This window comes from Megalops cyprinoides, chromosome 19, assembly GCF_013368585.1.
Source record: "Megalops cyprinoides isolate fMegCyp1 chromosome 19, fMegCyp1.pri, whole genome shotgun sequence".
Taxonomy (NCBI): domain Eukaryota; kingdom Metazoa; phylum Chordata; class Actinopteri; order Elopiformes; family Megalopidae; genus Megalops; species Megalops cyprinoides.
In genome coordinates this window covers 23,293,702-23,307,888 of record NC_050601.1, presented here as the reverse complement: position 1 = coordinate 23,307,888, position 14,187 = coordinate 23,293,702, and the positions used below count along the sequence as shown (strand labels likewise).

At 43.3% G+C, this 14,187-nt stretch overlaps 1 protein-coding gene across 2 annotated transcripts in view; it reads left to right on the top strand.

Moving 5' to 3' along the window:
• The window catches only part of arhgdig (Rho GDP dissociation inhibitor (GDI) gamma), a 38,423-nt gene extending 24,569 nt beyond the window's left edge, over window positions 1-13,854 (top strand). For both annotated transcript variants that reach the window (XM_036553514.1, XM_036553513.1), the window contains exons 3-6: window positions 1,270-1,353; window positions 8,068-8,144; window positions 11,317-11,380; window positions 11,909-13,854. In XM_036553514.1, the coding sequence (XP_036409407.1) occupies window positions 1,270-1,353; window positions 8,068-8,144; window positions 11,317-11,380; window positions 11,909-12,108 (425 nt within the window). In that variant the 3' untranslated portion in view covers window positions 12,109-13,854. The remainder of the gene's footprint in view (window positions 1-1,269; window positions 1,354-8,067; window positions 8,145-11,316; window positions 11,381-11,908) is intronic.
• The last annotated feature ends 333 nt before the right edge of the window (window positions 13,855-14,187 follow it).

Below are 14,187 nucleotides of genomic sequence, written 5' to 3'. Positions count from 1 at the left end.
GTGTAGGGCCTTCCTAAAAGTGGAGGAAGCTCAAACAAAGCCCTTATGAAAATGTAATGTATGTTAAAAATACATCCTTCCTGCATCCGTCCTACCACCTGCAGGGTGTTTATTAAATGTAAATTTAATGTATGTAAATGTAAAAATATAGTGCATATATAGTAAAATATCTCCACTTATTGCCATTTTCAGTCAGTCTAATATATTGTTGAATTTAAATATATATATATTATATAATATATAAAATATATTTACCATCTATGCAAAATTCTGATGGATACGGTTTATGCTCTGTTGAATGTTACATGCTTTGCATTTCCTATTTGAAATAGATGGGTAGATGCCGAAGTATCGTGTTTACTGCCACTAGGCCTTATTCTCCTCGACATTTTCTGACACTCACATAACAGTGACAGACATGTTCCTGTGTGGCCAGTGTCACAGTGGTGTGCTTCCTCTCTGAATGGCTATTAATAACCCCCAAATGGCCATTAGTTTGCCTTAAAATAATCATTGAATGTACATATTTAACATCTGACTGACTGCTTACAATTAATCTGAGGTGTTCTAGAAAGTCAATATGTGTTTGAAAATGACCCCAGGGGGAAATGTTTGGTTGCACGCACTCTACGAAGCATGCCCAAAGTCAGTTGCCCTCGCAGTGGTGATTTATGAATGCTTGATGCATCCAACCAAGAGCCTTCCCTGGGTTTTATGCTCTTACACTGCAACCCCAGGGGTGCCTTTTCATAGCGTAAGGAATAAATTTCAGAGCAATGCAGTTACCCCTCTGCAGTTATCACAGCTCGTTGTCTTCTAAATGGGAGCAACAGCCAGGCCGCATGCTCGGAATACTAAACTGCAGTAGATTCTAATTATCTTCGTATTCCTCCTGAGCGCATGTGTTTGTAAAGCATTAATGCCCAAACTGATGGCAGAGGCTTTCTGGGTTTATAAGTGGGAGAAGATTGTGCGCTCAGAAGGAATCGTAACATTGCTTTGCCTGCTCTGGGGGATCGTTTTGGCTTACGTTTAAACTTGTGCGCCGACGCACCCGAATTACTTATCGAAGCAGGGCATGTTAAATGCTTTGCTCCGAGTCACAGGAGCAGGGGCCCAGCAGGAAGTTAGGAACTGCAGTCCTCTGGTTTTGGTCCCGTTCCCTGACCGCTAGGGCACGCCGCCAAACCGCTTGGTTCCTCCAGAGTGCGTTGCGGTGGCACCAGTCGCCTCTCATCCCAGCTGACCTGTTGCTGTGTTTCTTTGCAGATCCCTCCATCCCCAACGTCCAGGTGACTCGGCTGACCCTCATGTGCGACCAGGCCCCTGGGCCAATCACCATGGACCTCACAGGTAGCCACGCCTTCTCTCCGGCCGATCTCTCTTCGCCTCTACGTTGTTGATTCAAACGATGGTGATTCTTTGCCATGTCGGGTCTTATGTCGCCATATTGCAGTGTCACTGTTCCTGTGCCATTTGCTTTTGTGCAAGTAGCCACACACTGCAGATTAACATTGTAATGAATGCCACAACTTTTACCACATTCATACCCATTTATGTTACTTGCCCTTTATCTTGAGCTGTGAAGTGGAACTCGAGATACTGTGTATGCTTCCTCTTTTATCAGTGGTGTGACTACCCCAAAGCCCCATGAGCATTTATTTGTAAGGGTCATGCCACTCAGCTTTAAAGGGCAGAAAATGCTAATGTCCCTCCCAGAGCAACATTATACATAGCAAGGGGGAATGAACCAGCCCCAGGGGCAGGAGTGCATGTTACAGACCTTTAATGGCTCAGTCGATTAATGAACAATAGAAAAGCTTTGTATGCAGAAATATTCCCTTTCTACATATGATACAGGACATGTGTATCTGTTTCTTACTGCACAGGGGATTACAAAGCTCAGACAGGCCTGGTTTTGTGGACAGAACAGAGAAAGTGCTTACTCATTGGACGGTATTGATTGAACCTGTGTGCTGCATCATAATGACTCAAGATGATGTCATCTCCTCTGAAGGCGCCCAGTGGCAGAGGATGGTGATTTGTGGGGGCAGGGCATTGAAACAGAGGCTTTTCTCTTTAAAGAGGACAGACACCAAGAGATCATTACTTGATATGTCATTTGGCTCCTGCCTTCTTTCAATCCCAGGAGATGAAGGGCTTGTGTTTTGGATCAATGCTGGGCAGACAGTGAGATCTTTAAATCATCTGTATGGATCATCCTATTCACAGATCCCACTGTGCTAGCTGATTCAGATACTACAAAAAATGAGTGAATCTGCACAGCATCAGAGCAGCACAGTCCAAAGCTGCATAGAACCTGCACAAGTCCACTGATCTTCATCGTGCCTGGATGGGCTAAGAACACACAACTCATCTGGTTCAGTTACAGATCAGTGAACTGGCACTGCCCTTGTTTCTATGTGGCAATGACACAATGAAGAAGTGCCTCAGTTGCAGAATGCCAGGTTTCTGAATCAAGACTCAAATGCAACAGGACTTACAACGCTGTTAAACTTTAGGGACAGTACAGCACACGTCATTTTTTTACTCATCATCCCCTTAAATGGGTTTTGTTGCATAATATCTGTCAAGAAAAGATGAGAGAAAAGACAAATAATTTCATATGTTGATATTCTTTAACCACCTTATCCTCCCCTTCGTGTGACTGCAGATGGTGTGAGCAATTCTCACACTGCTGCTAGGTAATGTAAGCGCCATCTAGGTATCCTCCCCTGTAAAAATTCACCCGTTGCACCTGGGGCAGTGCAATTGTGTCTCTGCACTGGCCTTTTAAAAGCATGACTGGCTGGTACGGCTTCTTTCCCCTTTGACAGAAAACCGTTGCAGATCACCACATTTGCAGGAAGATGCTGCCATTACAGGAAAGACTGCTCTGCTGTAAGCACTTTTTTGGTGGCAACTTCCTCATGAGCTTAACTGATGTTCCTGCAAGGCATGCCATTAGTGTTACAGGGGGCATAAAGGAGTGCCACACTTGTGCCTGGACACGGTAATTATGATCATCATTATGATGAGGATGATTCCTAGTATTAGTAGCATCAATTTAACAGACATTCTTATCCAGAGAAATTTGCAAGAGCCTGATACAGAGCAATATAATGTGGCTTGATACATTGATTAATGTAGTTTGATAGCCAACTGCAACAAGAACTTGAATAACATAGGTATAGACTGGACACAGTTGCAGTAAATGGGCATGAAGATGAAAGAAATAGTGAAATGATTGAATGAAAGCAAATGATGGTAAAAACACTGTGTGCAACAATCACCCTTGAAAGAGTGACATACTTGTATCACACTGAAGTCAACGTAGACTCTATCAAAGGTCTAAGAAAGCAACACATTGACCGATACAATATGGCATGTCCTTTTTAAAAAGTTATATTCAATGTCTAAAGAATACATATTCAGGCATAGCTCAAACATATACAGAATAGGTAAAAAATGTATAATTTTTGCCCCTTTCATGTATGTTTTCTTGTATGTACTGTAGTATGTGTTTTATGATATGTGGAATTTCATGAAATATTATAGAACACATGACTTAAATGACAGGTTGAAGTGGCAAAACTAGTCCAATGCTGTATATTTCATTTGACATTTCTATTGGCTTTTATATTTTGAGCATACTGTATCTAAAGGGTACGCAGACAATGGCAGGTGGAGAAAGAGCAGACTCAGGTCTGAGGGGGTGGACACTAAGGGAGTGCGGCATTGAAATTCCTGCGGCGGTTCATCGGCTTTGAAGGGAATTTGAAGCGAATTCAAATGAGGACTGTCCTCTGTTCATCCAGCTGCCCAGGGTGGACTGGGTCTGGTATCATAGCCTTTATTCTCACCTTATCTGGCTCTGCAGAAATGGTGTCAAAAGGAGTGTTTCAGAGTTGTAAAGGGCTCTTTACAATCATTAACATAATCGTGAATGAAGGAACCACATAGCCATCTTACCCAGTTAACACACCAAAGTGTAACTTCGGTGTAAACTGCGATTCTAACGTATGCTAGCCATTCACTGTTAGTGCATCTGAAAAAACAACACACCAATGTGCTTCAACTCGAAGTTCAACTGGCACATTCTGACAGGCATTACCGCAGGTGGTGAGTGACATTACAGCTGGCATTTCACGCCGCCATTGAGGGTCACAAGGAACTTGAACTTTCTTGTCGCTCATTTTGAGGAACACAAGCATTGATCAGAGTGAGACAAGGAAACAAACTGGCAATTCTGTGTTGGGCGTGTCACCAAACTGTGATATAGTGTAGAGGTGTCCTGATTTCTTCCTGTGAAGTTGACATTTCAGGGGGTCAAGCAAATGAACTGCACAGGACAGTAACCTCTGGGCTAAAAGAATACTTAATGAAACCCCTTGAGTTCCCCCATCATGTTGTTGGTTTCAGGCCCCAGCTTAAAGCTCGCAGTTTGGCAGAATAAGGAAGCATCACTTTATGAATGTCTCTTCCGCAGAAATGACATGAATCTCTTCACCATCACCACCGTGTACTCATACTAAGAATGGTTAGCGTAGACAACGTACATTATTTGCTTCATGATGGAAATAACATGCCTTTTGCAGTGGGGAGATAAATGTTCCAAGTGTCGCAATTCCAAGGAATGCTCTGAGTGGGGCTGTGTTCACACGGCTACTGTTGATTAATTTGGTCATAGGTGACCAGGTCCTTCTAGAACCCCCGAGTGAGATTTCATGGCACTGAGAGCATCGTGCTGCCAGAGCAGGAAGTGGCTCTGTTTTCCCCTGCTCAACGGGGGGGCAAGCATGGAGCCATGGATGGTCGCGTTGGCAGGAGGCCAGGTCGCCTCTGCTCCTGGCAGGCCTCTCCGTGACTCCACGGCTCCTCCCCTCCCTTCCAGTGGGGTCTAAACTCCCGGATGGCTATGAGCAGTCATACTTAGGGATGTGCAATACGGTATCTTAAGGCTGAAGCAGCGTTTGTGGCATTTCGGAGGACGCAGAGAGACAGAGACTCTAACCGTGACGGCAAATCGTCCAAAGGCAGGCTCCAGCTCCAGCTTAGCTTTGGGAGGAGAGCTGGCATACTGGCAAGAGACAAACTGCCATTTTACAAAATTGGTCAGGAACTGTTGCCACAGGTGTTGAAACATGAAGATTTCGGCAGGCCCAGCCCAAACAGGCCCCCTCCTGCAGAACTGGGCCTGATTTGTGCTTAAGTAGGCTTGCAAATTTAAGGCACCTTGATTTAAATACAGAATCAGGTTTTTTTCCCTACTTGTTTTTTCTGTGGCAGCCAAATTCATGGTGATGTTCAAGATCTGGAAAAATACCAGAGTTACTAGTAGCCTTGTGGGCTTCCTAGCAAGACAATTAAAGAAGAATTGGCTTTTGGCCAAATTAAGATATATCACGTTGTGCAAAATGGCTGGCATTGCATATCAATTCAAATCGATATTGTATGAAGAACATCTCTGCAAAGTGTAAGAGATATGTCAGCAAGAAACAACAGGAGAAATAGCTATAAGCACATTATCATGTATTCGCCCCATAGAAGATGGCTGCCAAGTCATGCGACACCTGTGTAGACAAAAATGACTTTGTCCATGTGTAGAGATTGTAATTAATGGTAATAATCTTATAATCAAATTTAAGAAAAAATATGCAAAGCTGTCTAGAGTTATGCATATCAGACAATGACACATCCATATGCTTGTTTCCAGGTACCAGGCAGAAGCGGCCCTTGAATGTAGATCTAGGGCCCATTCTGATGTTTAGCTTATAATGGTTAAAGATAAATGTGTTTGTGGGTAATTTGGTCCTAGTTCAGCACATTCTGCCTCAAGCAGTTTTCAGTGGGATGGAGGACATTATAGGTCAGGGCTTCCAAACAAAATAATGTAGCAACTGTTCTTGCCTTACATTTAGGAAAATCAGTGGCTATGATTCCATTATGCAAACTGCACATAAAGACATGCAAATTGAACACATTCAACATATTGTTCTCCAAACCCCTCTCAGCAAGCAGGACATGACACTGTCAGAAATAAACATGAACCACACCTGTTTTTGTTGGGATTGCTGCCACTGTCAACTCACGGAAGTCAACTCCAACACCTCTACTGGAAACACAGCCCCTGTCAGCACATCCACATCCATTTCACTTTCCTGCCATCTTCAGTTCAAATCTGAGTTGGCGGACAAATTGGGCATGGCCTTTGAGTGCCCCCCACCCTGAAAAGTAACATAAACACCAAAATACCAGCCCAGATGCCATATTTGTCCCAGGCTGTCTCCAAATATGTCACGGTTGCAATATAGTTTTTGCATGCAAAAAAAAAAAAAAACAGAGGAGGAAGGAGAAAAAGAAAAAAAAGTCCCAGCTGCCTTCAGCTTGGAAGTTAAGCACAAAAGAATACATGCTTAAATGCGTGACTCAAAGTTAAGGACAGAGTGCCTCAGAGGTTTGATTGAAACCCCCTGCACAGCATGTTTATGTGGATTATCCTCACTCCCCCTTTTCAGGCCGCGTTTGTGTGTTTAATGAACAGGTAGAGCATCTCAACGCTGACCCATTTTACCGTACAAAATGCATTGATGAAGGTCCCCTGGGCGGGGGAAATCTCGTTTCTAGCAACTCGCGCTGGGGAAATAAAAAGAGAAGAGTTGGCGCTTCTCAAATTAGCTCTCTTCGGTTTATGCAAATAGCCCGGGCGGGCTTGCTCTGATCTCGTTTTTGAAGTGAACTCCCGTCGCTGCCGGAAACGGGTGAGCTGGGAAAACGGAGAGCTCCGAGTAGCTCCTGCCCTTCACCGAGGCAGGATCGAGGGATGCCGGCTGTGGGGGGGTGGGGAACAGGGGAATTCACCCGGTGAATACGAAACGGCGCGTGTGTGCTTCACCAGAAATCAAATAAGGAGAGCGTGTGTCTGTGTCTCCATCTCAGAGTTGCACGATCAAAAGCAGCACAAAAAAACACAACCTTTTTGCCCACTGAAGGGCAGCTAGAACCGTTATGCAAAAAGTTACCACTTCGCTAATATCATTATACATCTAGGCCAGTGTGACTTCTGAAATTTTCTGGGGGAGAGTCAATAGCATTTGAAAATGAAGCCTGTGGAAAGTGGCAAGTTGACATTAGGCATTACAAAAAGGAAATCACCCTTATGTAACTTATTTATAAATCCCTGGTGCGTCTGGCTAAACATTTTCCCTGAGTCATCCTTTTTCTTCAGATGACCCTTGGTGCCTTTTAAGGATTGTAAGCTTCTTTTCATTCCTTTTGTTCCCCCTGCACCGCTGGGACAATACCCACAATTCCCCTGTGAGCCCGGGAAAGTGGCCTGAAAGTGGTTTTCTCAGTATCTCATTATGGCTGAATTATCACTCCTCCACATCTACTCCTTGTGTTTTTTCTGCAAAGGAGACTGTCTGATTAGAGCTTCTGAAAGCTTCTGTCCATCCCCCGTTCTCTCTCTGTCCGATACAAGGCACTTAAAGCAGATTGAACTCACAGTGAAATTGAATTAAGCGCCGATTCTTCTCCGCTGAAGGTTTTTGCTGGGCGGCCCAGTGAGAGGTCTGCTACAGTGCCTATGCATTTGATTCTGCATTAAAAGTAAAAAGTTTTTGCCATTTCTTTTCAAATTCATCTTTATGGTGTGTATTTGCCAGATCTTCATCTCAATACAGCAAAAGTGCAAAGTTGCAAATGCACAGGCAGATGATCTCAGACTGAAAGAAAGTGGATGCTTCAAGTCTCTGAGAAAGTTGCTAATCTGGATAGGAAAGACTGATCCACAGATATTGTATTATGCTCAGATATTTGGTGCATGCATCCCTTGTGTGCTCTGACTGGGAGGTTCTGGTTGGTAACAGGATGTTCTGGTGCTGTGTGCGTTCCTGTGCTAACTGGATGTTCTTTTCACAACCTTTCAAGAATGTTTGTAACAAGCCAGCAAATCAGAACACATGTAGTTTCAACAATGACAAAGACCATCAAGCTATCTGGCCCATATATAAAAAAGTCTTTGAAAGATTCAGCCATGACGTGTCTGTGGTTGTTCTAATGCAGGTGATCTGGATGCCCTGAAGAAGCAAAACTTCACCATGAAGGAAGGGGTGGACTACAGGGTGAAGATCCACTTCAAAGTGAGTAGCGGTTGCTGCTGAGTTCTTTGGCCCCTGTCTCACATAGGCCTACATGGATAGCAACAATCACCATAAAAGGCAACCATCATAAACACCTGTCAGCCTCCCTTCTTGTAAAAGTCCACTACCATCCCGCTCATCAGGGTACTTCTTTATTCAATATAGTGCCTTGTTTTTATAAGTTCCTGGTCACCCCTCCCTCGAGTCACCTCTCATCCCAGCCCAACCTGGCCCCTCCCCTTTTACATGCTCTATCTCCGTGTTTCCCAACCCTGCTCCTGGAGGCACACTGTCCTGCATATCTTCTATGTATCCTTGCTGCTTGACAAAATCAGGTGTGCTCAGCTAATCAAAAGTGCCACTGATGAGTTCAGTCAGGTAGGTAGAGCAGGGATAGATAGAAGATATGCAGGACGGTGTGCCTTCAGGAGCAGGGTTGGGAAACGCTGCTCTATCTCACCGATTCTCAATCCTGCGCCTGGAGGCCCCCTGCTCCACACATTTTCCATCTTTCCCTGCTCTACCTACCTGACTGAACTCATCAGTGGCACTTTTGATTAGCTGAGCACATCTGATTTAATCAAGAGCATGTTAATCACACTAATCAAGTGTGTTTGGAGCAAGGATAGATAGGGGGGCTCCAGGGGTAAGATTGAGAAACACTGCTCTATCTGAACCTGGCCCTGCCCCCTTTCCCCTTCTTGATTCACCTATTCAAAGTGTGAATAGAGGTAACAGCATTGTAAACTGAGAAATACATAAATAATAATGTTAATATAGCAGGGATATTTCAAGATGCTGTATATAATAAGATCCTGCTCAGGAGGAAAAAAAAAGAAGGAAACAAAAGAGACAGCAGTCTGGTGGTGTACTTCGCACAGGAGAAATTTGTGTTTATCGATTGTAATGCTGTGGTGGGTCAATAAAGGCTTTATCAGCCCCTTAAGGTCAGATTTGCTGCGCTGGCACTATTCCACTACAGTGTCACCAAAGACGCCATGAGGACTAAAATCAAAACCAATGCAGACCATGTTGAACTCCCAGAATATGTGCAATGTTCAGGAAACAGTGGCCGGCTTTGAAAGGTTACGTGAGGGACAGTTTATCACTAAAGAGACTACACACTCCACTTCCTTCCTGGGGCTGGCGAAGCAGTTCTTTTCTCCTTTTTAAATTGCTGAACAGTTGATGGAATTTTAGGTTCAACAATGCAGGGGGATGGAACTTTCAGCTGAAACTGCGGAGAGAAAATCTCGGTTTGTTCTATTGGCTGTCAGTGTGGTGTAGTGGGCAAGGGCTTATTGCCAAAATGTGAGGGGCACTACTGTTCTGCGCTTGAGCAAGATACTGCATAACTGAATTGCTTCAGTAAATATCTAGCAATATCAAAGGATAATGTGTAAACATGGAAAAGTAAGCTGTATCAGTTAGCTTCTGTAAAGGCATCTGCTAGGCAAATAAGTAATACAAGTGCTGACACAGTATCATTGGTTCTCTAAAAATACTGAACTCCGTTATGCTCAGAAGAACAGGAAATTTAGGTAAATCTTATTTTAAAAATTTCCGAAAATATTTCATGTGTTTGCGTTGCGTCCTCTACACTGTTGTTCGCTTCTGCCAGCTACTGTGTAGTAGGTATGTGCATCTACATCACTGAGAGCGATGCGATACACATCTGGATGCGTTCGTAGCACAGCCACGCCACCACATCACATTTTGCTTGGGTTATGACTTTCAAATGTGATCCATTTATACAGGTGCATATTTCACTCTGCGAGAGGAGGAATCAGTCTAAATATAAAATTATTGGTCACATTTCTAAATAATTAAGGCACAGGGCCTAATGATTATATATAAATAAATTGGGTTTTACCGATGCAAAGGTGTTAGAAACGATGCATCCCAAATTGTATCCGGTGGCCGGTGCACACTTTTTTAATCTGGGCAATCGCATCGTGAACTTTATGACGGTGCACCGATGCAAATCGGAGAATTTTACCATCCCTATCATGTGCAGATTTAATCTCCAGCAATAAGAATGGAAGAGTAAATATGTGGATAGCCTGTATATACACTAACCCCATAGTCCCTCATTCTTTTTTTTTGTTCTGTTCTACCGTTTAAATGACTGCTGTTTCAGGAGAGTTGTTTGTGTCACGGCGTGCATTTCGCGTTGTTCATTGCGTAGCACGCCAGTGCCTCCTTACGCGGGACCTCGTATCGCATGTTTATATATTTTTTTTATACCTTTCGTTGATCCTCGGGCTGAAAGCCAACCGTTTCAAGAGCTCTCGTCCGCGCTTGCAGTTGTTTCGCATCCGCAAGAGGCTTCCGCAGCCGGACCTGCCAGGGTATCTTTAACATCTCCAAAATAGGAGCAAGCCGCAGCAAGAGGCGAGGATAGAAGCAAGCGAAAGGGTTCATCTATCATATTTCCCTTTCCATGCGTTGCGTCCCAGAGGCCGGCGCTATTAAGCGCGTGTGTAAACACAAAGGCAGTTTCCCAAGCTAACCAGCCGCTATTCCCTAAAAATAACCCACCGGCGAAAAAAAGAAGTTTCAAAAAAAGAAAAAGGAAAAAAAAAAAATGGAATGAAAAATTAGGCCGCAGAGTGCTCTTTTACTGTTTATAAAAATATGCCTTTTCGGATAATGCAACGCCGCTGGAATTTCTCAGTGGGCATGCAGATATAGAAGCAAAAACAAATCAATCCTTTCAATGCCCTGGATCGACGTCATAAAAGACCTTGATCTCTCTGTTTTCATAACTCAGATGATCCTTCTGTGAAAGTTACACAAGAAAACTCGATGCGAAAAAAGACGACTTTATTATTATTTTTATTATTTCCCAATTATGTGTTCTGGGAGTGAAGACAGAAGTGGAGAATAAAAAGTAGTGTGGAAAGCGCGGTTATTAGGCTGCTTAAACTGCGAAGTGAGAATTAAGGTGTTTAGGAGAGGCAGAGCTGACCCTTAAGGCAGTTTCAAAATTAATCAGATAACCAAGCACCTCATACAGTCTTGACTGATGAAGGGCCACCTAGTGGCATTTTAGTGCTAGCGCAGTCTCGCCCAGCGCGGAATGACTTCAGTGAGTTCACGGAGTTGAAACATCGTGATCATTGCTGTGATTGGAATTATTTATTTCTTCTGTAATGTTTTCTTACAACAGGTCAACAAGGAAATCGTGTCTGGGCTGAAGTACGTGCACCTGACATACAGGAAAGGCTTGAGAGGTGAGTCCATCCTGTGCGAGAATGAAGAGCTATTGGCCTAGTTTGTAAATAAAGATGGGGATCATGGGAAAAATATAGAAGACTTGTAATGTAACTGCCACATAAAAATTGCCTGTGGGCCAATCCTGCATTCATGGCAGGTAATCCCTTTTGCCATATAAGGTCACTGCATTAATTCACAAAATAGCTGTACATACAATGACAATGCTTCCACCCAGATAATGTGCAGCTAAGCGCCAAACTTAATAGCATGTAGGAAACCTGATAATGATAGTGTGTGGCAGTAGTGTGATGTACCGGTAAGGGATTTGTAACCCAAAGGCTGCCAGTTTGATTCCTAGGTGGGCCGCTGCTGTTGTTCTCTTGGGCAAGATGCCTAACCCAGATTACCTCAGTGAAATATCCACCTGTATAAATGGATCACATTTAAAAGTCATGACCCAAGCAAAATGTGATGTGGTGGCGTGGCTGTGCTGTGGAGCTTTGTGTGGACGGTGATCACTGACCACGCCCGTCTTCCCCCCGCAGTGGATAAAGCTGTGTACATGGTGGGCAGCTATGGGCCTCGGGTGGAGGAGCATGAGTTTCTGACCCCCGTGGAGGAGGCACCAAAGGGCATGCTCGTGCGGGGCGGCTACCACATCAAGTCCTACTTCACAGACGACGACAAGACCGACCACCTGTCCTGGGAGTGGAACCTGCAGATCAAGAAGGACTGGGACGAGTAGCGAGGCTCCGCCCCCTGCAGAGACGCCCCCCTCCCACCACCATCATCACCCCCCGTGCGTGCAAGACCACCGCACGTGTGCAGACGGGCATACAAACAGGAAGCTGAGCTTCGCTCAGCCATTGGGGGGGAGGGATAACTGCAGAAAATGGCACATATGTGGATATAACTGATGATAAATATATTCCTCTGGGTCTAAGTTGGGAAAGGGGAGTGGGAGGGGGAGGGAGTGGGGATTGCATAAAGAGCAGTGATAGTGATCAGAAAAACAAAGGAGATTCACTTCATAGTCCAGCGTATGAGCGTAAAACGCTGAAAAAATAAATGTCAGATGAAGTCTTTGCACCTGAATTCTCAGGTCCGGTAGTGTTTTGGTGTGCTGTTTTCTTTTCATCTCTGATGCACACTCCCCTCCAGTCTGTCTGACCCCATGTGACACATTTGGGCCAGTCAAAGACGAGTGTGGGTCGGGTGTGAAGAGAAAATCAGAGATGCCCAGTTCCTTAACCTGTGGTCACTGTACTGTCTTAGTACTGGTTGAACATCTTTACTCAAAATGCTTTCCAGGGCCTTACAGCCATTTCAGCACATGGTTTCAATAACGATTAGCTATGAAGTGCATATCCTCCTGTACCATCTTGAGGAAACTACAGTGAAGTAAGGATGAGGGTAGTTCACCAGAGGAAACTAATGTACATTACTGTGTTCAAATGAAATTAGGTGTGCAGGAATCCCGCCTTTGGCTTTAGTATTATGGAAACGTTAATTGAACATTGGCCAATAGTGAAGGCCCTGGTTAAAGAATGACTTTTCGAGATGCTTGCCTTTGTGATGTCATCTTCCTCATCTCGCTTTCTGTATCTCCTTATTTCAACCTTCCTGCTCTTCACTATTTTCTTGCTTTGGGGATTTAGATGCTTGTTGTGGACAATTGATTTTGTTTTCAGGAAATTTAAATGATTTTAGAGAAAAAAGGAGTTCATATACCAAATGAAGAGGATAGATTTTAAAAGGGGTTAAGATGCAATGCAAACACCCTACATTGTCTTTCTACTTCTACTTTGCAATTCCTCAACTTCACCCAGTACTCATTATTGTTATTTTCTGCTGATAGTTATTTACTCCAGAGAATATTTTTAATCCAGCTATTTTGATCAGCACATACATAATATCCCATATATATTCAGCACTGAAACACATTTAACAATGAAAGTGTAATATGCCAAATAGTATTCAGATATGCTCAGTAATTTGTTTTGTTTAGACATATAAATATCAAAAAGCACTTTTGAGAAAGGTGGATGTGCATGCATACAAGTATTTTTTCAGATGTATGAAATTTGGCATTAAAGAAAGTGTTTGACATCTGAGCTTCTTTTTATATAACTGTATGTTCAATATCTCCAATCACATTCTCATTTTCACTGTGGATGTGGAAAGGCCGAAATGCAGTTGAACAAAACAAGGTATGCTGAAGATCTTTGTAATCTAGTGTAACTAAAATGTCACGAGTTTTCATGGAGTTCCTGTCAATTTGATTACTGTAGATTTAGCTGTACTGCAGTGGGTCATGTGTATATTTTTTAAAGGATCGATATTGTCAGTGTTGATATACATTTAAATGTCATTCAAAATGAGTCATAAAACTACAATGTGGGTGATGTCTTGTTGCGTGCTGCATGAATATAAAGGATTCCTTTTTTAAAAACATTTACTATGATTGTCAAGTTTTTAAAAGACATGAAAAACCGCAAATTAAAAGTTTGTCTGAAGACTAATAATTTCTAGTGTTATTTTTGTATGAGACAGTGGTTGCTGTTCTGTTCTCTGCATTAACCTTCTCGGTATTGTATCTCTCAATATTAGCATCAGCCTTTGCCATTAACTTGTATCTTTTAATGAAGTTATGCTTTGACCAGTCTGTTCAACTGGAGCTCCAATCTATTGAATTTGGCCTCGTGGAGTCCTCAGGTTGGACTGTGTTTCATAGGATCATGGAAAGCATACAACTCAGTCCCAGACATTGTCACCAGTAATGTCAACAATGATAATGAATTCCATTCTTTTTTCACACATCCTT